Here is a 23370-nt window from a genome sequence, read left to right as displayed (position 1 = left end):
GGTAGTTCCGTTTGCTTTTGCTCAGAATGGTGCTCGTCTACTCGAATGCTTTCATTTCCGGAATACAACTCTGAACACAGTAATGCCACTAAGTAGAATGATGATTAGACATTAACCAGACATTGTATTAAGGAGATCTACAATATATATCATTGAAACCTTCGTTGGTTTTTATTCTGCCATTATTTTGACATATAAAATGCTTTGGTGTGTTATAAGGATTTTTTACTCTTTATAAGGATTTTTTTTGGTAGTTTATACAGGTTGGCGCTCCGAAAAGTTGACAGGTATGCATCTTTTATAATAAAAGATCATTTTTTTTAATCAACTCATGGCATTGCGTGGTAGCTGTGATTGAATGACTCTGACTTGATTTACTTTTTTTTTTTTTTTAACAAGGAAACCATGGTGCTCACTGAGGTGCGGTTTTTGGAGAGTAAACAAGTAGGCGGGGCATCGAGCATTCCAACATTTTCAAACATGAATGTCTCCCCACTGGTCTCAGACGGCAGAGAAACATGCTCAGAGACCAGACAGAGGGATGCTTTGTCCCCTTCTCCCCACCTCAAACTTACACACCATTCCTCACTCGAGTGCCTCAAATGCTTCATCCTACTTTTCTTTACCTCATTCATCGTTCTTTCGACCGTCGTCTTCAATTCCCTTACAAAAATAACTTGAACCAAAGAGATGGTGTCTCTTCAATGCCGTGTGATCCTGGTCATCCTCGCTCAACAGGTAAGGCCTGCATTCACTTTTATTCTTAAAAAAATGCATTTGCCTTATAAATCAAATAATGGCAACAGACAGGGGGTTACAAAACAGAGTTTAATGAAATTCAGGAGTACTGGGGTACATCAAGGAACAGCAAGTTCTGCTCTTTTTTTTTTAATTCTTATTTTTATGACAATACAATTATGCCTTGCTATATCACAGTTCACTTATTACGGGTTCAGTGCATTATGGATTCATTTTGTTGCACAGTACAGTACAGTTTCTCCACTGCATGTCTCAGGTGAAGTGAATATGGTTAGTTTATTGAATATAAATTTATTCAAGACATTTTTTGAGTTTATTGGTTTATCAAACCAATGTAAAAATATATTTCAGACAAAGGTACACCAAGTAAAAATAAAATGCAGTTTTTTTGGGGGGGGGGCAGCCTCAAAGGTACCCCCCGGTGTGAGAAAATAATCGTTTCCCTTGTTAAATTTTGAATTAACTTTTTTTTTCATAGTTGGCAGCCGTTTTCAAGAGCCCTGCTGTTTTTTGTTGTCATGTGGTGTTTGTCGTCCATTGCGTGGATCCGTTTACATTCCCTATAAACTGCGATAAATTGTCTTTTTTTTTCCCATGTAGTGTCTCAGCAGGGATCTGGTCAATGGGCAGCATCCGGTTCAACGTCGTGGAAATGAGCAGAATCTTGCGAGAAGGAAGCAGTTCTGTCACTGGCCGTGCAGGTGTGGGCAAATACCTCAATGTCCACCGGGAGTGAGTTCTGTGCTGGATGGTTGTGGCTGCTGTAAGAGTTGCGCGAAGCAAATTGGAGATCCATGCAATGAGCGGGACATCTGTGATATGCACAAGGGAATGTACTGTGACTTCTCAGCCGACCAACCCAGATTTCAAATTGGAGTATGTGCTTGTGAGTAGAATTTTCCTGACTAATACACTGTATATTTTACACCTGAAGAATCAGATGTAGTTTTAGGAATCAAGGTAGATTGTTGGTGTGACAGAGGAGGAAACGAAAAGTGGGCTTAAATGGAGAAGGATAATGGCGATCCCTAACAGAATAAACCCACAGGTGAAAAAGAATACACTATACATTCCTTTTGGAAGTCTCGCTATTTCCAAACTGTATTCCCATCGATGCTTTTGTAAGCTGGGAAGTCTCTGATCAGTGGAAAAATCACACCATGCTCTTACGATAACAAACAACAATGTGAGCAGCATTAAAGGGCCCTCACAGCTGGGCCAGTTTGGGTTATGTTTTTTGTGTTTTTTTGCTGTGCCAGGACTGATGTGTGCTTAAATTTCCATGAATGTGTCGGCACTCCTCTGTGGTCTCTACTCAAGGTTTCTTCTATTTCCCTGAAATGGGACTGGGAGTTTTTTCTTGCGCAGTTTGGGGTTTGGATCAAGGGATGTGAGGAAGCACATACTGGCAGTCAATTGGGGGACATTCTGACACTTTTGTGAATAAGGGATATACAAATTAAGTACCTTGACTTAACTCTTACATTCGTTGTAGGTTTCAACTACAGTTTATCGAGGTTAATGGGGATCAGAACCCCCCACGAAAGAGGAAAATCCGCAAAGTAGGTACCCCCCCTGGATGTACAGGTATATGTACATGTGTATGAGTACAGTGATCCCTCGCTACTTCGCGGTTCGTTTATCGCGGGTTCCGTGCATCGCGGATTTTTTCAAACATTTAAAAAAATATATACTTTTTTTAACATATACAGTACATGGAGTACAGTACTGTATATGTTGCTCTATGTGACTCACTGTTGTTTTGCAGCTTCTCGCGGACCGTTTGCGGACTTTAAAAAAAAAAAATTATAGTTTGTCTTTTTTTACCTGTTTATGTTAATTGGACACTACTTCGCGGATTTTCGTTTATCGCAGGTGGTTTTGGTCCCCATTAACCGCGATAAACGAGGGATTACTGTATATATATTTATAAGGCCAGATTTAATGGTATACATGCATGTAGAAGTAAATGTAGTAATTAACATTACTTAATGCTATATACTTATATATATATATACATGTATAGGATGTATAAAATAGGTTAGTGTATAAATATCAAAATACAGTAAACAAACGTGAAATATACATGTAGTACTGTATATGTTGCTCTATGTGACTCGCTGTTATTTTGCTGACTTTCGCTGCCTCTAGCGCTCCTTTTACGGCATTTAGTTTTGGGGGGGGGGGGGGGGGGGGGTTTGGATGAATATTTTTGAAAAATCCGTGATGCACTGAATCCGCATGAAGTGAATCGTGAAGTAGCGAGGGATCACTGTATTTCATTTTGGCTGGTACCAGAAACAAACCCATCCCAAATAACTTTTTGTTCAAAAGCAACTTTGTTTTCTTGTCAACTTGTGTGTCACAATGATAGCAGCGTTTGATGAAACGCTTTAGGCCAGGCATGTCCAGCTCCGGGCCTGGAGGGCTACTGTCCTGCCTGTTTTCCAGCTCTCCTGGCTGCAACACACCTGATGCAGATTATCAGCTCATCAGCAAGCTCAATTGGAGCCTGACAGTGACCTTGATCATTTGAATCAGGTGTGTTGCAGCAGGGAGGGATCGAAAACATGCACGACACCGGCGGTCGAGGACCGGACTTCGACTCCTGTGCCTTAGGGTATCATTGCACCAAATACAGATGGCAAGCCCTGAAAGAATATGATTAGGATCAGTGAAAAAAAAATGCAGGTTTTATTTCTGAAATGAAATCACAAAAACACATAAAATAAAGTATATATACAATACTTTTATGGATCTATGTAAGATTACAGAGATTTAAGTCTACACCATATGTATCATTCATTGTTACCTGAAATTTACTACAGATTTTCTGAGAATTGACATTGCAGAGACACTTCAGGTATCTCCAAATGTTTATATAGATATGAAGCATGTCTGCCACTGTAATAACATATCTGTATCTTCATTATTTTAATATTATTATAATTATTATTTTACCACACCAAAGACATTAGAAGCTTCCAAATATTTTACTCTGAAAAATTTCCTGTCCTGACCTAAAACAAAATTGGGCAGAAGTTCCCCAGGCCAATCCCAGATTTGTTTTTGTAATTGGGCCTGAAAACAGGGGTTGGTCTTTGATTTCATTGTATGTATAGTTAAGTATTGTGTAATAACTGCAATAAAATAAAGTTCACTACTTTATGGATTTCACTTACGTAACCCCCACGATAAACGAGGGATTTTGAGATATGTATAATGTTATATATATATATATATATATATAGTGCTGTTCAAAATAATAGCAGTGCAATGTGACGAACCAGAATATCCCTGTTTTTTAGTAAATTTTTTATTGTTACATGCCAGACAGATTACCAGTAGGTGCAGTAGATTCTCAGAAAACAAACCAGACCCAGCATTCATAATCGGCACGCTCCGAAGGCTGTGCAATTGGGCAAATAGTTCAAAGGCGTGTGTTCAAAAAAATAGCAGTCTGCTGTTGACTGTACAAAATTATTTTGTATTTCCAAAAAAAAAAAAGTAGGATTTAACAATCCTAATATTTCACATCTGTGTGGCATAGAATCAACCAACTTGTGGCAGCTTTCAGTTGTTATTTCACTCCATGATTGCTTAACAACATTCCACAATTCATTTGCATTTCTTGGTTTTGCTTCACAAACAGCATTTTTGATATCACCCCACAAGTTCTCGATTGGATTGTGATCTGGGGATTGGGCTGGCCACTCCATAACATTAATTTTATTGGTTTGGAACCAAGACTTTGCTCGTCTACTGGTGTGTTTGGGGTCATTGTCTTGTTGAAACACCCATCGCAAGGGCATGTCCTCTTCAGCATAAGGCAACATAACCTCTTCAAGTATCTTGACATACTTTTGATCCACGATCCCTGATATGCGATAAACGGGCCCAACACCAGAGTAGGAGAAACATGCCCAGACCATGATACTTGCACCAGCTACAACTACAGGACACCATCCTCCCAAGCAGTGAACAATAAGGGACAGGCTGACAATCTAAATGTGTTTTTCTCCAGATTCGAAAAGGATACCTCCACTTCCCAGACCTGCCTACCCCCACCAGAAAGTACCATACCCACCCCCAGATCTCATTGCCAGGGGCCAGCCAGGCAGCCTCCTCAGACAGGGTGCTCTGCACCTCACACCTGTAGCCCATCTGCTCGTTTAGACTGGTATAAGTTGGCTCTCAAAGCATTCCTCAGTGCAGTCACCAACTGTAGTGAGCTCATTTGGCATCGCCTGCAGTTTTCTTTTCCTGTGTGGACATTTTCCCTGTGGACTCCTTGTGCTTCTATCATGAACATTTAAGTAAGTCCCAGTTTTCTCCCTGAGTGAGGTTTTCATTTCCTGTGTGGACATTTCCCTGTGGGTTCTTTGTGCATTCACCCTGAGTGACATTGCAAAGACTAATAAACAACGCCAAGTGTTGGCTTCCACCATACCTGCCTGTTGTCGTGCATTTGGGGTCATATACAAATCATAACAGCACAAACTTGCCATGACGACCCCAGCCGACACAGGCAAATCTGGACTCAATTTGATCCAAGATGCTCTTGTCAAGCAGGTTCACCTGGCCGCTACCCACACCCAGCAGTTACAGGACACTTCCATAGCCTTACAGGACCTTCAGGCTCAGATCCAGCCCCTTCAGTAGTACCATGATCTCAGGGAGGTTTTCCGCAAGGCCCGGGCTCAGTCTCTCCCCCCATACCGGCCTTATGACTGTGCTATTGACCTCTGTCCCGGGGCTGCCCTCCCAAGACGTCGTCTGTAAAGTCTTGATATCCCAGAGAAGGATGCTATGGACAAGTATATGATGGAGTCGTTGGCAGCAGGGCTCATCCGGCCCTCATCCTCACAGATGGCAGCTGGCTTCTTTTGCGTGAAGAAGGATAGTGGTCTCCGACCCTGCATTGACTATCACCAACTCAACAACATAATGATCAAGAACAAGTACCCCCTACCTCTTATGAACTCCACTCTTGAGCCCCTCACTCAGGCTACTGTCTTCCCCAAGCTGGATCTCAGGAACGCCTACCATCTCGCCCGGATCCGGTAGGGGGACGAGTGGAAGACAGCGTTTAAAACTCCCCGTGGTCATGGAGTACCTGGTAATGCCGTTCGGACTCACAAATGCCCCAGCGGTATTCCAGGCACTCATGAATGACATCCTCCATGACATGCTTGACCGGTTGGCAGTGGGCTACCTTGATGAAATCCTCATCTTCTCCAGGTCTCTAGAGGAGCATGTGCAACACGTGCAGCAGGTACTCAAACGAAAGGCTGAGAAGTGCCGGATCCATTCTGATTCTATTGAGTACCTTGGTTTCATCCTGGAAGGGGGTAAGACTCAGGCGGATCGTCGTAAGATCCAGGCGGGAGTGGACTGGTCAGATCCCACATCCCGGAAGGAACTCAAGAGCTTCCTCGGCTTTGCTAACCTCTACAGGAAATTCATCTGTAACCACATCAGCGTGACTGAACCCCTCACAAGATTAACCTCTCAGTCCCAACGGATTCAGATTCAGAAAATCACTTGTTTGGTCACCTACAGCTTTTAGTTTATACATACCAAAAGACTTCAGGATGAAAGCTGAAAATGATTACATAAAAACAGTTGCTTGCTGGTACGATATGAGGCGATTTACATTTGATTCAATTAGTCGACCAAATGCAACTATTGGTGACTAGTCGATAAGCAAAATAGCAGTTGGTGAGAATTGTTATTAAATAGTCTACACGGGCTGGGTTAGTGCTCAGCATCGACCTATGTTATTCACGTAATAATCATAAAACATGGCAGGGAATGGTGAAAATGAAACCATAATTAGAAATGTGTAAGTGCATGCATGTATTTGCGAATGTGTGTGTTTGTGTGCGCACACATTTGGGAGGAGTATGAGGCGGTTATAACTTCCGCCTCCCAATTGAATCACCTTCTCACCCTTCCAGCATACACACACATCACAATCATTCGTCATGCCTAAAAAAAAAAAGTTCATTAGTGCTGGAGCCATGATTTTTTTTTTTCTTTTCCAGACTTGATGGGAGTTGGATGTGATCTTAATGGAGCTCATTATGAGAATGGAGAAGCCTTCCAGCCAAATCCACTTTACAAGTGCACATGTATTGCAGGAGCCATTGGCTGTACTCCTGTATTCTTACAGAAGCCTGCAGGTCTTTTGGGCCCCACCCCGCTGATAGGAAACCTGCACGCAAGCCTTCATAGTGGCAAGATTTCGAAGAAAAATGTACAGGATACAGTCTACATGTCAGGTGTGTATTTGGTGGGAGACTAACCATGCAGTGAAAAATGCAAGAGATATTCACCATTAGGGCTTGAGCAGTGATGGCTGCAAAGTCCCTATTGTTTTTGTGGAAATTATTTCAATTATTAGGGCCTGACCATTGACCACTGTGAGGTCCCAATTGTTTTGAAGGAATAATTAGTGCCAGAGGAGAGATCGCTGTGAGATCCCTATTCTATAAGTATATCCATCCATTTATCCATTTTCTGAATCACTTATCCCGACAAGGGTCGCGGGGCATGCTGGAACCTTAGAATTCTTATTAGGGCCTGAGCAATGACTGCTATGATGTCAGCATTGTTTTTGTAGACATGATTAATTTCATTAACTATTGTTTTTGTACATTAGGGCCTGAGCAGTGATTGGCTGCAAGCTCAATTGTTTTTGTCTAAATTCTTATTCTTATGAATAGGGCTCAGGCAGTGACTGCTGCAAGGTGCCTCTTGTTTTTGTAGGAATTCTTCATATTATTATTATTGTTGTTGTTATTATTATTGTCCATCCACATACCTGTCAACTTTTCGGAGCGCCAACCTGTATAAACTACCAAAAAATCCGTATAAAGAGCAAAAAATCCTTATAACATACCAAAGCATTTTATGTCAAAATAACGGCACAGAAAAAACCCCACGAAATTTTCAATGATATTTATTGTAGATCTCCATAATACAATGTCTGGTTAATGTCTAATCATCATTCTACTTAGTGGCATTACTGTGTTCAGAGTTGTATTCCGGAAATGAAAGCATTCGAGTAGACGAGCACCATTCTGGGCAAAAGCAAACGGAACTACCTGTTGGGGGGGGGGGACAAAAAACGGAAATTGTCTGGTGTCTGGTTCATGTCTAATCAACTAAGGACCAACTAGGAACAACGTGATTTACTGGAACGTTACCGGAAATGAAAGCATTCATAGACTAGCACCATTCTGGGTAAAAGCCAACGGAACTACCTGTTGGGGGGGGGGACAAAAAACGGAAATTGTCTGGTGTCTGGTTCATGTCTAATCAACTAAGGACTAACTAAGGACCAACTAGGAACCACGTGATTTACTGGAACGTTACCGGAAATGAAAGCATTCATAGACTAGCACCATTCTGGGTAAAAGCCAACAGGTTTTTTTTACGACAAAAAACGGAAATTTTCAGAATCCGTATGAATTGTGCGATACGGCCATATACGTAAGATTCACCACAAAATCCATATGAACTATGTCTAAATGAAGATGACAATATATTTGATGTTCAAAACTGACCTCTTGGTGTGAAGTTGCATGCAGGGTTTGAAATGAACTTTTTTTGGGGTGGGGGGTGGTTGTGAATCATATTGGTGTGATAAGTCGCTTCAATATTTGAGAGTTGTCACGAGAACATAGTTTGTGCTCAGAGAAAGCGCTCTGATGCCCTGCGTTATACAGGGTAGGGAAAATTTGCAGAATTTTTGGGCATGAGATTTTACGGTCGACACACGCACACCCACGAGAACAACAACATACACGCGAACACGCACCAGCACTGGTACTTGCACACGAATACCCACACAGGCTCAGGGACAAACGCACAAACCCACGCGCACAAACTCTCGTACGCACGTACGCACTCACGCACAGCCGCATCCATCAAATCGGGGAGAACCACGTCAATAAACAAACACAAAAACACAATCACACAGAGCAACAAAACGATTGGTTGAGAAGCTCGCACCATCTTAACTGACCTCGCGAAATTTTATAAATAACTCAACAGAGCGCGACAAAGACTCCGTGAAAGGTTCCGCGAGATAATTTTTGTTTTATAAATCCCCAAATTCTATAATTTGACGTCGGTTTAAGCACACCGAACGATATTGCAAGTAAGCTAGCTCGAGAGCAAGTTTTTAGGAGGCAAACAGCGATGTCGAGTAGACGAGCACCGTTCTGGGCAAAAGCAAACGGAACTACCTGTCAGGGGGGGAAAAAAACAAAAAACGGAATTTTTCAGAATCCGTATGATTTGCACGATACGGCCATAAACGTAAGATTCGCCACAAAATCCGTATGAACTATGGCTAAACCGTATGAGTTGACAGGCATGCATCCATCCATTTTCTGATCCGCTTTATCTTCACAAGGGCATGCTGGAGCCTATCCCAGCTGTCTTCGGGCAGTAGGCGGGGTTCACCCTGAAATGGTTGCACACATAGACGAACAACCATTCGCGTTCACACTCTCACCAAGGGACAATTTTGAGTGTCCCGTTAACCTGCCATGCATGTTTTTTGGAATGTGGGAGGAAACCAGAGTACCCGGAGGAAACCCACGCAGGCACAGGGAGAACTTGCAAACTCCACACAGGGAGGTCGGAGCTAGAATCTAACCTCTGCACTGTGAGATCCTCGCGGTAACCCGTGCCCCTTAATTATTATTATTATTAAATGCTAACTAATCACATTTTTGAGAACCTAAACAACAAAATGGCTCTGTAACAAAATGCAAACACAGCATTTTTGATTTAGGCCTACAAAAATTGGCAGACACATGTAGCACCCCCAAGACGTACAAAACAATCTTGCAGCCATTGTCTAAAATGAATAAGATGTGAGCTATGATTTTTTTTTTGGTATGTCCAGTTTTGGCCCATTGACAGGGGTCTTATTTTAGCACCCTTGTAGTCCCTAAGGACCCCATGGATAGCCAACAAGCCTGTTTCAAAATTACCTCACCAGTGATGCGGCATCGTCATTTCCTAGGAATGTTGTATGTAAGTGATCATTTGAAAATGGAAAAAAATAGAAATAAGAGAAATGAAGTGTTACATATTAGTGTTTGTTTCTTTACTAATTCTGAGACGTGTCATTACATTTTTGTGTCAAACAATTTTTGTGGTTGTCTTTGCCAAGTTAGCTATTTCCCCTAGCCTTAATAATAATAACATGATAATAAGAAGAATAAGACACGATTACATGCATTTTGAGCACATTCCTTATTTCAGAAGTGCATATCCAAGTGGTAACCCTTTGCACTCATCAGTAGCCAAGAGATAGTTTAAAAAATAAATAAATAAAGACTTGACTCAATTTTGTGCAATATGTGACCAGCCCGACACATGAACAAGGACATACTTTAAACTTAGTTCTTGCTGATGGTCTACCGCAGGGGTGTACTAAGTCGGTCCTCAAGTGTCCTGCCTGTTTTCCAGCTCTCCCAGGAGCAACACACCTGATTCAAATTGTCATGATCGTCCTACTGCTGCTTCAGAGCTTGCTGATGAGCTGACCATCTGAAGCAGGTGTGTTGCAGCCGGGAAAGCTGGAAAACAGGCAGGACAGTGGCCCTCCAGGCCCGGAGCTGGACATGCCTGGTCTACCATGAGTTCTGATCACATGAATGTTTTCTTTAACCCTCACTGCAAGTCAGTTCTTTGATGCCTTTGATAAGCTTTGCCTTCCCCCTTCAAACATGGAGAAGCACACCTCTAGGTTCTACCTGTCCCATCATGCTTTATTGGATTCGGTGACTCCATTAAAAACTGTGCAGTCAAATCCTAGACTCGAGCCATGGGTTAACGACACAACTCGCGCAGCTAAGCAGGAGTGCCGCAAAGCTGAATGTAAGTGGGGAAAAAGGGCAAGCTGCAGTCTTCTTATCAAATCTGGAAAGACTGCTGGTGTAACTACCCGATCACAGTTAAAGAGGCCAAAATAGAACATTTATCAAATCTAATTTAGGCTAACCGTCAGAACACACAACTCACGCGTACCATTTGAAAAAATTTGAAAATTTTTTGTACCTAAACACGCTCTTTGTACCTAAACACGCTCAGCCTATTTGCTCACACTCTTCACCTGAAATGTACACAACACATTCCTGTAGTTTTCCATTGATCAGGTTTCTACAACTAGGACTTGTTTTTCAAACACCACATTTGACCCCTCTGTCCATGTTCCTTGTTCGGGATGCCAAATTCTGTATAAACTGTGTCCTTGACATTTTTGGAGGCCGCCTTTTTGCCAAATTAACTCTTCTGACTCCCCTTATGACTCTTGATCAAGACGTGCTGTCAAATGTGGTGCACATGGAGTTAAAATATTTATTGGTTTTCAGGTTTTAAGATCATGCAGGCCATAGAGTCAGCCCTTCCTGTGATGAGTTTTTAATGATATCCTCCTTGCAAATGACACTAGAGACTATGTCTGGCTGGTTTTATTGGATTTAACTGCAGTGTTTGATCTGGTGGATCGCAGTATTGCTGTCCAATCTGTCCTGATAACATAAATTCCTCATTTGGGAAATGAGCATGGTACATGTCATTTATGAACCTGCAAGTATGTTGACAAAATGCACGTGTAACAACACAATCAATAAAATGCAAAAATATACTGTCCAAAATCTGTTTATATAACAAAAACTGCAATACAGGTGTATCCAAAAAAAATCACACCAGTACATTATGTACAGTATTTTAATGTTTATTTTTTTCTGTCTTGGGGAAAAAATGTGTCTGTTTTGTTGGATGCATTCTTTGCTTTATGACAATGTTTGCCTGCGTGTCATACAGTTTTCTTGCTAGTTGCAAGTAACTGTCCTGTTGATCACCGATGTCTGGTGATTCTTGTGCATAGTGAAGGATTTTTGTTGCCATTTGCATTGCTTCCTTGCTGCATGGTGGCTTGTCATCAGGAGTTGAATCAATGCCTTGTTTTTTAAAGTTTCGTAGATTTGTGTCTTTCCGACTCAAAGTGTCTCCTGAATGCTTTTTATTTTGTGTCCAGCCTCGCTCAAACGAATGCATTTCACTCGCTCCACTCCAGTCATTACACTTCTTCTACGTTTCGATGCCATGATCTACAGGCCGCAAGTGAATAAAGTTAAAATCTTTCGCAATTACAGGAAAACGCACGCCAATAAAAACTCACTTACTTATCGTCGTTTCGAATCTGATGAATGAAAACGGCAACGCGAACACATTTCTTCCGTTGTGTCGAGTGAGCACTGCTTTGTAAGATAGTGCCGCAATCTACGGGGACGCAAGTGAATAAAGTTAAAATCTTTCATGCACCAATAGTGATAACCTATAATCTGATAATGTGATAAGCTGTCCACTGTAGCAACCGCTGTCCCTGAAAGGGTTTATGTCAGACATTTTGATTTACATTTGTCGTCTTTTTTGTTTAGTTTTGTTTTGCTTCGTTTTTCCTACAAGCAAATACAACTCCGGCTATTTCAAATTGTGCTTAGAGGGCAGGCATCTTTCTTGACTCCTCTGCAATAATGCTTCAGGAGACTTACAGTACATGCACACGTGTTTTGGATCTTAAGTGGTCTCTTAACATTCAAACTACTTTATATCTGACAGAACATGGGAATAATTGGTCCATTACGGAGTAACCAATCAGTACTTTCAACCAAATCCCTTTTATGTTTGTGGCTGCTGTACCAATGTAGTCAAACAGAACACAAATCCATGTTCGTAATGCCAATAATTCATGCAAAACTGAAAAATCCCAACAATAATATCCTTTACATTAGGGGTGCCCATTAGGTAGATCCTGATCTACCGGTAGATCTAAGACAGGTCCCAAGTAGAGTAGTAGGAGTGTCGAGAAGAAAAAAAACAAACAACCATTCGTTTGTCTTTGTACATGTTAGTAATATATTTTTGTGTTAATATACACTGCACCCTAATCATTTTATCAGTCTCATTTTCACCAAAAAAATATTTTAAAAATAAAATAAAGCAGGTAAATCTTAAATTTACGGTGGCGCGTGATTACGTCACCGGAAGTTGTTAGCGCTCAGCAGTTTGCAATTGCAGCTTGTGATCAGAGCTGTTGCGCTCTATCTTTTATCGTCATGATTCTCATTCAGAGTTTGCTTCGTGTACAATTCACCGAGGGCACGGGCAAAGAATAGGAATCTAGGAGGGCCCAGGGAAGCACTTTAAAACGGTACGTGTGAGCTACGATAGTTAACAGGCTGCAAAAGTGTGTCGCATGCCTCCGTTTCAGGCTGTTTCTCATCATGGCGTGTGTGTGTGCGCGTGCGCGCGCCGGTAAGGGTAGATCCCGGGAGGTTAATTGATCGAAAAGTAGATCTTCGATCCAAAAAGTTTGGGCACCCCTGCTTTACATGTTATGTATAAAATGTATTGCACTCCCATCCCAACACACCCACCCACAAAAAAAGACCTCACAGCCTGCACTTTTTTTTTTCCAAGTAAATGTTATCTGATGAAAATGTGTCACAGGATATTTTAGCCTCAAGCAGTTTCTGGCAATACCAAATGCTGGACAGTTTGTGGGGTTGTGTAGACTCCAACAAGTTATCAACTGTATCTACGTTATCGTTCACATCTTCTGTTTCGATTGAATTGTATTTATCTTTCTTATTATTACTGAAGCTCACAAGGATCCTCCTTTGGCCTGGAAGAAGAACTGTCTCATCCAAACTACGTTCTGGAGCCCCTGTTCCAAGTCCTGTGGCCTTGGCATCTCTGTGCGTGTCAACAATAACAACCACAAATGTGAGATGAGGAAGGACATGCGTCTGTGTCTACTTCGCCCATGTAAAAAGAGTGTGATCAACAGCATTCAGGTGGTTATAAAAACATTCCCCTCAAATTGCCGGATTAATATTGCACATGTTTTTAAATTGGTATCAATGAAATGACTTTCAATTGTCAATTCTAGGTGCCAAAAGGGAAAACATGCCAACCGCAATTCCAGCCAAAACGAGGGGAAAAGTTTGTGCTTTCGGGCTGCACAAGTATCAAGAGTTTCAAACCGACGTACTGTGGTATTTGTGCTGATAAGCGCTGCTGCTCCCCCAACAAGTCGAGGATGATCATGGTCAACTTCAACTGCCCAGGAGGCTCGAAGATAGAATGGAAGATGCAGTGGATAACATCTTGTAGCTGTCAGAGGAAATGTACTGATTCAGCTGACATGTTTTCAGATCTGCGTTTAATGTAACCAAGCTGGCCTTGATGGGCATGGTGGTTATTTTCAGTACAGTAATCCCTCGCTACTTCGCGGCTTCGGTGCATCGCGGATTTTTTTCAAACATACATTAAAAAAATTTGCGAAAATGCCGCAAAAGGTCCGCGAGAGGGCAGCAAAAGTCAGTAAAACAACAGCGAGCCACATAGAGCAACAAACCGACTGCATTTGATTGTTGTATTTATTTAATTTATCTATTTTGAGGAATTAAAGAAAACCGTACCTTAATTCAGTAACCATAAACATCAGTTTCGTTCGGCCTCGACGATTCCAGTTATGTAAACAAAGTGATTAAAACTTTGTTTACATTAATGTGGTACCGTGCCGCCGCACTCCCTCTGTCTGTCTGTCGACTGTTTTTTTTCTTTTGTTGTCGGGCCGACTCGGGTTTCACAAGCAGGTTGGCCGACAGACTTCACTACAGCTCCGAGTTACCCAAATGCTTATCTCTCTAATGGGTAGCGAACACACTCACGGTGTCGCCTTGCATCACGTTAGTTTACGACATTCTCGTGTGATTTTCAGAGGGAAAAAAAAAAAGACAAAAAGTGCTTCTGACGCCCGCGACAATGGCTCCTAAACGTACTGTGCCTTCTAAATCCACTAGCGAACCGAAAAAAAAAGAGGAGAATGATGACTGTGAGTGAGAAATTAAATACTTGACAAACTCAAGGAAGGCGAGAGTTACGCGGCCGTAGCACGTCATTACCATTTGAATGAATCTACAGCGCGTTACATCAGGAAAGACGAACACAAGATCCGCAAAACGGCTTCTGTAACTTTTAATAAAGAAGTGAAACGGGTTGTGTTGGAGGATGATCAAACAGGGGGAAGTGTGTTGTTGTCGACACGGCGGGATCCCTTGACCGTTCTCCACTTCCCCAGGTCCTCCGCGTGTTCGTTTGATTCGGGCTGAGTTGATGTGCAAAAGTCAGAGGCTGGAAATGGAGAAGTTCTTGCAAGATGTTTTACTGAACGTTCAGGGCACAACACGAATCGATTCGGGCTCCTGTGAGTCTCAGATTTCATCAGGAAGCCCCGAGCAACTACAGTCACACGTACATATAGGCATAGTATGTTAATTATATTAATTAGGGGCGGGCAGTCCTTCCCCTCATGTAAAAATCTGAAACAAAGAAAGTCAAGCAAAGTTCGATTTTGGCATTTTGACAAAGTACAGACCATATCTGTTGGTCCACAAATCTTGAGATTAGGGTTCCTCTTCGAAGGCACTTGACAGCCTTCAGGGACTTTCCCAAGGTGGGAGACGCAAAAGAAAACACTTGGGGGGCTGTTAATCACTCAAGGGGAAATAGGACCGCAGCTTCACACTACATTCTTTGTTTTAAGTAGCGGATGTTCAGGACAGAGACCTAATAGTCAAAGTCGACCTGTCTATGATATAAAGTTTTAAGATAAACATATAACATAGGTGATATCTTCAATCCCTCTCTCGGACTCGAAAGAGTCCGAAAACTTGTTTGAAAAAGCTTTCCCTCTCTCGGACTCGTAAGAGTCCGAAACCCTTAAATGCATCTGAAAACATTATGTAAAGGTGATGTTTCAACAGCAAATACATTGGTGAGATAAATTCAAAACGATATGAAATGTGACAATAATAACGTAAACGTCAAAAACACTAATGTGTAATTCCAGCATGCAAAAATGGCGGTGATCATGAAAACATTGTGCATGCGTCAAATTCAAAAGTCATTTGGGTGTTTCCTATCATATGCAAGCAGATGCCCTCTCTGGTGGAGGCTGAGGAGGAGAGTATTCCTCCGCATGCCAAGGTGGTGTGAGTGGTAGCTTTGGGAGTGGGGCAGCGTTCGTTCGACGAGAGGGGAGTTTCTCGCCTGGTGGATGCGAGTTGCACAAGCAACAAACCGATCAAATACTTGGCGATCATCGTCGGTGGATACTTTGAGTGTGATGACAATTTTAGGGCAGACCACTTGAATTCAGGGTGAGTCGCTGGGAATGCTGTGTGTGTTTTTTTTTTTTTTTTTCTCAAGATGTGAGCTCAGCTGCTGTTGGATTGCAGTTTTCCTGGGTGGAAGTTGCTCCTGCGTTGTCCGTTGCCGGGTTCAATCTGGAATCGTCTGGCTCTGTTCGGGATTCGTCGAGCGTTGTTTCGAAGTCGTCAGGCGTTGTAGTCGTCCCAGGCTGGTCTCCCTGGCTGTTGATGTGATGGAAGCTGATCCCTGTGGGGCCTCGAGCTGGTCTGGTAGACGTCAAGTGGAACCACGTGTCTCCCTTTCCTTGCAGGCGAACCGCAGATGAAGTCCTCTCCGTCACCTTGTATGGACCCGTCCACCTGGGTTCCGACCACTTCCTTTTCAGAACCTTTAACCACACAAGTTCACAAACATTCATTAGCGGTGGAGCATCGGCCTGTTTTTCGGTCAGGCTGGAGAACGTAAAGGTCAGCTGTCGCAGCCCAGGCGGTCCCTCCACCTGCGATTCCTCCAGTGGAGCTGTTGGTGCCGGAAACGGTCTGTTGGTATGACATTCAAATGGTGTCCACCCTTTGGCTGAATTTAGTGACATCCTTACATTCATTAAGGCAATTGGGAGAGCCTGTACCCAATTTAGCTTAGACGATGCTAATGCTTTTGCTAATTTTTCTTTGATGTTCCTGTTCATTCTTTCAACTTGACCTTGGGACTGTGGGTGGTACACTGAACCAAAAGAGTGTTTTAAACCCAGGGCCCTTTCTACTTCTTGTAGATGTTTGTTTTTGAAATGAGTTCCGTTATCGGACCTGATTTTCTTTGGGAACCCATGAGTCGGAATGTAATGATTGATCAAGTGTTTAGCCACAACGTTCGCTGTTTCCGTTTTGCATGGATAGGCTTCTGGCCATCCTGAAAAAGAATCCACAATTACCAACAAATACCTGTATCCTGACACTGGTTTGATCATGTCAGTGAAATCCATCGAAACCACTTGACCAGGAGCAGTCACGTCCGGATCGTGAGTGCCCTGTGGTGGCTTCGTCGTAGGCATGCTGTTGTACCTGCTACAAACACTACAGTCCTGTAGTTCACTTTTTACAATCGTTCTCATGAAAGGGTGCCACCAGGTGTGGAGTCGTCTCAGTGTTTCATCCACGCCTACATGGCACACTCCATGGGCTTCACTTATCAACTGTTTCAACTGTTTTTGTGGTGGGATGCATCTCCCATCCTTTTTCCATATTCCATTATCACTCTTTGCAGCCCCTTTCGACTTCCACACACTCTTTTCTTCTGGACTGGCTTGCTCTTGCCACAACTTGACCGTATCCTCATTCACCTCTTCCCTATCGGTTAATTCATTCTCACTGATCATTAGTTGCAATGTGGGAAGATGATAGCCTGCTGCCTCTTTCGCCGCCTTATCAGCCGAATCATTTCCTTTTGCTACAAAGTCTGAGCGTTTGGAATGTCCTTTGCATTTAATGATGGCCACTGCTTTGGGCAGCATTAAGGCATCTCGCAATGCTAGAATGTCTTGATGATGCTTAATTGGCGTTCCTACAGCAGTCACAAAATCATTTCGTTGCCACTCAGCCAGAGCCGTGTGTATTACCACGTGCACATATGTTGAGTCAGTGTAAATGTTGGCAGTTTTTCCCTGGGCTAGCATTAAAGCTGTTTGAACCGCAATCAGTTCAGCTCTCTGTGCTGATTGGGGACCTGTTAGTCTTTTTGCTACTACCGTCGTGAAGTCGTCATCCGTCATTCGTGTCACAGCGAATCCCGACTGGAGTCCTTTTTCTCCTTTGAAGCAACAGCCATCTGTAAACAGTATCATGTCTGGATTATTCAATGGTGTCTCATACAGTTCTTCTCTGAGCGTGTTTTCGTCCACTATCCGCTGTGTGCAGCAGTGTGGTTTTCCTTCCATCATTCCTTCCGCCATGTTGACGCCTTCGTGCGTAAACAAGATGTGGGGTTGGGTTAGTATTGTCTCGATTTTCCTTTGTCTCCCTCCTGTCATGGTGAATGCCTGGCTTGTGACGTATTGTACAGTGCTGTGTGATGTGCGGATAGTGAGTGGATGATGTAAAACTATGTGCGATGTTTTCTGAACGAGCCGAGCAAGAGCTGAGGCAAAAGCCGCACATAAAGGATGTCGTTGTTCATATACGTCAAGTGGAGTGGATGCATACAAGCAAGTGTATCGTTCACCAACTCCCCCTTTCTGAAAAAGCACAGCAGACACACTGCTTGATTTTTCAGACACATCAAGAAAGAACATTTTGGTGTAGTCTGGAATGGCCAACGAGGCCGCAGAGGAAAGAAACTGTTTCAAGCTGATAAACGATTGGTCTGCATCAGAAGTCCAGGTAAGAGAGTGAGTCAAGTTTCGCATGCCTTGGTCATTAACCATGGCGCGCAAAGGACGTGTGAGTTCAGCGAAGTCTGGAACATGGTGTCGAGAATAATTACAAAGTCCCAGGAAGGCAAGCATTTGCTTGACATTGGTGGGTTTGGGATGGTGCAAGATGTCATCCTTGTGTGAAGGTGACATGCCTGTCCCGTGTCTCGAAATGAGCCGCCCAAGGAATGAAACTTGAGGGCGTGCGATCTGAAGTTTGCTCTTCGAGCATTTCAAGCCAATCGTTGCCAAGTGAGCAAGCAGAGATCGTGTGGCTTCAACACACACAGTTTCAGAAGGAGCAGCCAGCAGAATGTCATCAACATATCGGATCAATAGTACTCCGGCTGGGAGAATTAGTGGCGCCAAAAGTTGCTTCAAATAGGCATTGAACAGGCCTGGAGAGAGAACAAAGCCTTGTGGCAGTCGGTTGTACGAATAGCACTCACTATTCCATGTGAATGCGAAATACTCCATCATGGAGTCATCAAGCGGGATGCAAAAGAAAGCATTCGCCAAGTCTATACAAGTGAAATGAGTGTGGGATGGTGCAAGTTGAGATAAGGTAGAATGCGGGTTGGGAACAGGCAAGGTAGGTGTCAAGACAGCAGCATTGATGGCGCGTAGATCGTGAACCATGCGGTATTTTCCGGTATTCTTTTTCTCTACGGGTAGGATGGGAGTGTTATATCGCGAACGCGGAATTTTGCATAGAACACCCGCTTTCAGCAACCCATTTATTGTGTCTGTTATACCGAGACGCCCCGATTCTCTAGTTGGATACTGTGAAATATAAATCGGCTCGGGTTTTATTTGAAAAATGACTGGAGTGACGTCGCATCGTCCCACGTCTGTTGAGTCGGTGGCCCACAAGTGCTGTGGAAGTTGTTCGAGCATGGATGCAGCGAGGTCACTATCGGTCATTTCTCTGCCATGATGCCTGTCCAAAAGATTATGTTCAAGAACTGAAAAGGGATAAAATGCATCAGATTGGATCCAGTAGGCATCGAGAGATTTGGAATACAACAAGTTTTCGTGTATTGTTTCATACCAATCAGTCGCCGTTGTACACTCCCTCACGAATGGACCAAGATCCTTGGCTGTGTGTTGTGGAGAAACCATCAGCGAGACATGTGGATGGCAGGGTGGCATATACGGGTCGGACGGACCTGCCATCATGTACCATTTTTGTTGTTCGTCTGTTAGAGAAACCGAAAAGGCTACTCCTGGCTTTCCTACAAACAAATCGCCCATGTTCAATTGCCACGTGTTTCCCTCAACTTCCTTAAATGCTTCACTGTACACTTCATCACTTTTTCTGTCATAGTAGAGTGTGCAATGCATGCAGTCCGACACCATATCATAAGTGCGAAGGTTGCGAACCCAAGGCGACCATTTCGTCCAGAAACTCTCCGCCTTCCTCCAATCAGTTGAATCTGTGTCCACTCTCGCCCAGTAGATGTCAGCTGTGGCACAGGCAATTGCAGGTGAGGTGACTTGTCCCTCGAATAGCTGTAATTGAGCGTCCGTGTGGACAGATTGAGTAGAGCAGTGGCAGGAGTTCCCATCAGGGAACTCCAAAGTGAGTCCATCAGGGCTGCATTTTATGATCGGGGTCGTCTTGATGAGGAGATCACGACCCAACAGGTTCACTGGACAATTTGGTGCAAAGACAAAAGAGTGCATCAACGTTTGTGAGTAACATTGAGTGCGGACAGGGGTAGTCATGTGCAGGGTGGTTTCCTCTCCCTTGAATCCAACGAATGAGATGCCGCCGGTAGTAAGGGAACTTTCTGGTGGTAAGGTCATGACGGTGGAATGTCGCGCTCCAGTGTCGACCATGAAAGGTAGAGAAGTTCCTCCTACCGTCAAGTTGATCATCGGTTCCTGCAGACCGCGGCTAGTGGATCCAGGGCCCCATCATTGCGAATATTGACCGGCAGTCGGTGGCAGGTATTGTTGGTTTGGTGGTTGAGGAGGGCCAGGTTGTAGAGGTGGCATGACAGTCTGTTGTGGTGGCTCGATATAGGATTGTTGGTTGTAGTCTCCCCTGCCACGTGACTGTGCGTAGCCTCCTCTGTCGTAGCTCCTTTGTTGTCCTCTGCCTCTGCCCCCCCATCTTTGTCCTTGTGGTCTGGCTCGGCAGTCATGTGCCCAGTGGCCCATTTTGCCACAGTTAAAACATTGTCCTTGGTCACCAGGGGGCGCTCTCCGACCCCTGAATGGTCCCGACTGATACATCATGCACTCAGAAAAGACAGAAGGTGATGAGGTGTTAGCAGCTGGTGGAGTCACGGGCTCCTCCTTTTTCTGCAAGCTTTGGAGCTGCATAATAGTCAATTGGGATTCAACGTTCTTTCGCTTTTCATTTTTTGTTTCGTTATCTTTACTATGTCTCCGTAGATGGTGCTTCAGGTGAGACAGCCAGCGAGCGTGGTCAGCGCCAGGGAGATCAGGGTTTGATTCCATGGACTGGACTACGGATTTGGGAACCCCTTTTAGCACCGCCGCCCGAAATACTTGGGAATAAAGAGAGGAGTCAGTGGGTTGATGACCTGTTTTTAGCGCAAAATCGACTTGAGCGCGATCAATAAATACTGCTGCATCCTCATCCGACTTTGGAGCAAACATCAAGTCAGAGATAACGACCTCGGGTATGGGGAACAAAGCATCTAATGCTGTCAGTATTTTCATAAACTGTGTGCTAGTAAGTGCGATGTTGTCCATAATGTCTGTAAGTCCCGATTGTTTCAAAAGAGTCTCTAACTGAGACAGCGGGCACGATTGCGTCATCAATGCTCTTACATCACCTGCTGTGAGAATTTGACCTGTCGTGGTGCGCTGGACGGCTTTCAGCCAGCTCTCTCCACCATTCTGCATGGGAGGAAGTTTCTGCAACATCAGACTGAGGTCAGAAGGGGTGAATGGTTTATAATACATTGCTTGACATCCCGACACAGGGTCCACCTTGGATATCATGGGAGCTTGGAAAGCAATCCCTCCCATAGAACGAGTGTACATGCCTCGCGGGCTCTGTGAAGCATCTGCATGTACTGAGGTGTCGATTTCAGTGTGTCGCGATGTACTCAGTGGTGAGTCTGGATGTGTATCTTTAAGGCTCTGTAACTCGCTTTTCATGTCAGTCATCTCCTTCTGCAGCTGGGACATGTATAGGTGTGTATTCACAGTCGCCATATCCTTCCGTCGTTCCCCCTCCTCTATCTCCTTCTGTCTCTCTTCAAAAATAACATCTCTAGCCTCACGGCTGCGTCTCACCTCTTCCTCTTCTTGTCTGTGTGCTTTCTCCTCTGCGTCTTTTAAGAGTGCGAGTAGCTCGTCACTAACATTCCTCGGCACTTCCTGATGTCTTGTCAACAAACTTTTAAATTTTATAGCTCTGTCTAGCAATTGTCGCGGCTCACGCCTGTATTTCATTAGTTCGTCAAATTCTTTTTGTATCATGTCGATTGAAGCAGTGACTCCTGCAGCCAGCGAGTCCGCAGCTGTCTGTCTGGTCGGATCAGAAGGTGGTCGACCCGCAGCGCCAACTCCATCCCAGTCCACTTGTAGGCTGCCTCCATAAACTGACAAAATAGGACAAACTGGTACAGATGTATCTTTAAGCATTTGTTTTACGTTTGCGTAAGGTGAGTCTGTGAAAGGGTTAATAGGCACACTTTGTCGCCCCACGGCAGACTCACAATAGGATGGCGGCGCAGAGGGCAGCTGCTTGACTCCCACACTTTCTGTCTGAGATTCTTTTCTTGACTGTTTTACAGCATAGCCCATTGCCAACAGTCTGGCATTTTTTGTCCATTTTTCAACTTTCTTTAGACTTCCTCTCACCTTCCTGCCTCTCGGAGACAACTTGTTTGTTCTTTTCACATCTTCCTCCAATTTTTCCTTTTTATTCAAACATGCTTTTTCTACTTCTTTCATCAGTCACCAAGCACGCAGCCGAAGACATCGGCGGGAACCAGCCCTTGTCACAACATTCTCTCACCCACTCTCTCAGTTCATCCCTTTTTTCTTCCCTACTTTTCTCTGGCAAAGCGCCCACACACACACTACATGCACTTCTCACTTGATCACTCAGCAGCACACTACGGCCATGGTTTGGAATAACACGGGTATCGAACCACTCCAACTCCCTATTGAATTCCCCATCCATCTTTATACTTTAACAACACAAAACAAATTACAAACAAGGACACGACACACAGATTACAAACAAAGACACGACACACAGATTACAAACTCCTCTTCTCCCCTCCTCTTTTTATTTTATTAGCGGCCTTATTTATTTAATTAACGTCACACAAATGGAGGTCAATTCTTTCCCTATCAATCTCGCCCTACCTTATGCTGTAAATTGAAATGTGTGACTCCCTTTATTCTTTTTCCCGGGAACCCCTTTTATTCGCGAACTGCAGTATTTAATATCCGTGAACTTCGTTGTCCACAAACTTCTGACTCACGAACCTCTTTATTCGCGAACCTCTGTATTCGCGAACCTCTTTATTCGCAAACCTCTTTATTCGCAAACCTCTTTATTCGCGAATCTCTGTACAAGTGAATTCTCCTGTATTCTCTTTATGATCTTATTAAATTTGAGGAATTCCTGTTTCTAAAATTCTTGACAGAACGAAACAACCCCGCCTAAAATAAGATCAGTCTTAAAATCAACTCGTCTTTCTCGAGGAATTCTAGTCTCTAGGATTCTTAACAGAACGAGACAACCTCCCTGAAGACGAGTTTTTCCTTTCCCTTTTTCCTTATTCTCTTGTACTTCACTTGCATTTCTCTTAAAATCAACTCGTCTTCCTCGAGGAATTCTAGTCTCTAGGATTCTTAACAGAACGAGACAACCTCCCTGAAGACGAGTTTTTTCCTTTCCCTTTTTCCTTATTCACTTGTATTTCTCTTATTCTCTTATTCTCTTGTACTTCTCTTCT

At 43.5% G+C, this 23370-nt stretch overlaps 1 protein-coding gene and 1 pseudogene across 2 annotated transcripts; one reads left to right on the top strand and one right to left on the bottom strand.

Annotated features, from left to right (window-relative positions):
- Positions 1-537: 537 nt before the first annotated feature.
- ccn6 (cellular communication network factor 6) lies at positions 538-15411 on the top strand. Its single transcript, XM_086126955.1, has 5 exons — positions 538-738; positions 1360-1645; positions 6807-7043; positions 13453-13646; positions 13742-15411. The coding sequence occupies exons 1-5, from the start codon at positions 691-693 to the stop codon at positions 14021-14023; spliced, it is 1047 nt and encodes a 348-aa protein (XP_085983081.1). The 5' UTR covers positions 538-690; the 3' UTR covers positions 14024-15411.
- Positions 15412-20194: 4783 nt separating this feature from the next.
- Positions 20195-22350, bottom strand: LOC147196756 (uncharacterized; annotated as a pseudogene). Its single transcript, XR_015102646.1, has 2 exons — positions 22117-22350; positions 20195-21999 (listed from the first exon to the last, which is right to left on the bottom strand). The product of XR_015102646.1 is annotated as an uncharacterized LOC147196756 (transcript).
- Between the last annotated feature and the right edge of the window lie 1020 nt (positions 22351-23370).

This window comes from Hippocampus guttulatus, chromosome 13, assembly GCF_054856545.1.
Source record: "Hippocampus guttulatus isolate MCC_2025c chromosome 13, RoL_Hgut_1.0, whole genome shotgun sequence".
NCBI classification, from domain to species: domain Eukaryota; kingdom Metazoa; phylum Chordata; class Actinopteri; order Syngnathiformes; family Syngnathidae; genus Hippocampus; species Hippocampus guttulatus.
Note: the sequence above shows the minus strand (reverse complement) of the source record. Positions and strands in the feature narration are given on the sequence as shown.

Bases quoted from the DNA above. Each gene is read 5' to 3' on its own strand.
- ccn6 (XM_086126955.1), top strand. From the start codon at position 691: ATGGTGTCTCTTCAATGCCGTGTGATCCTGGTCATCCTCGCTCAACAG. The intron at 739-1,359 runs GTAAGGCCTGCA...TTTCCCATGTAG, and splicing joins TGGTCATCCTCGCTCAACAG to TGTCTCAGCAGGGATCTGGT. The intron at 7,044-13,452 runs GTGTGTATTTGG...TTATTACTGAAG, and splicing joins GGATACAGTCTACATGTCAG to CTCACAAGGATCCTCCTTTG.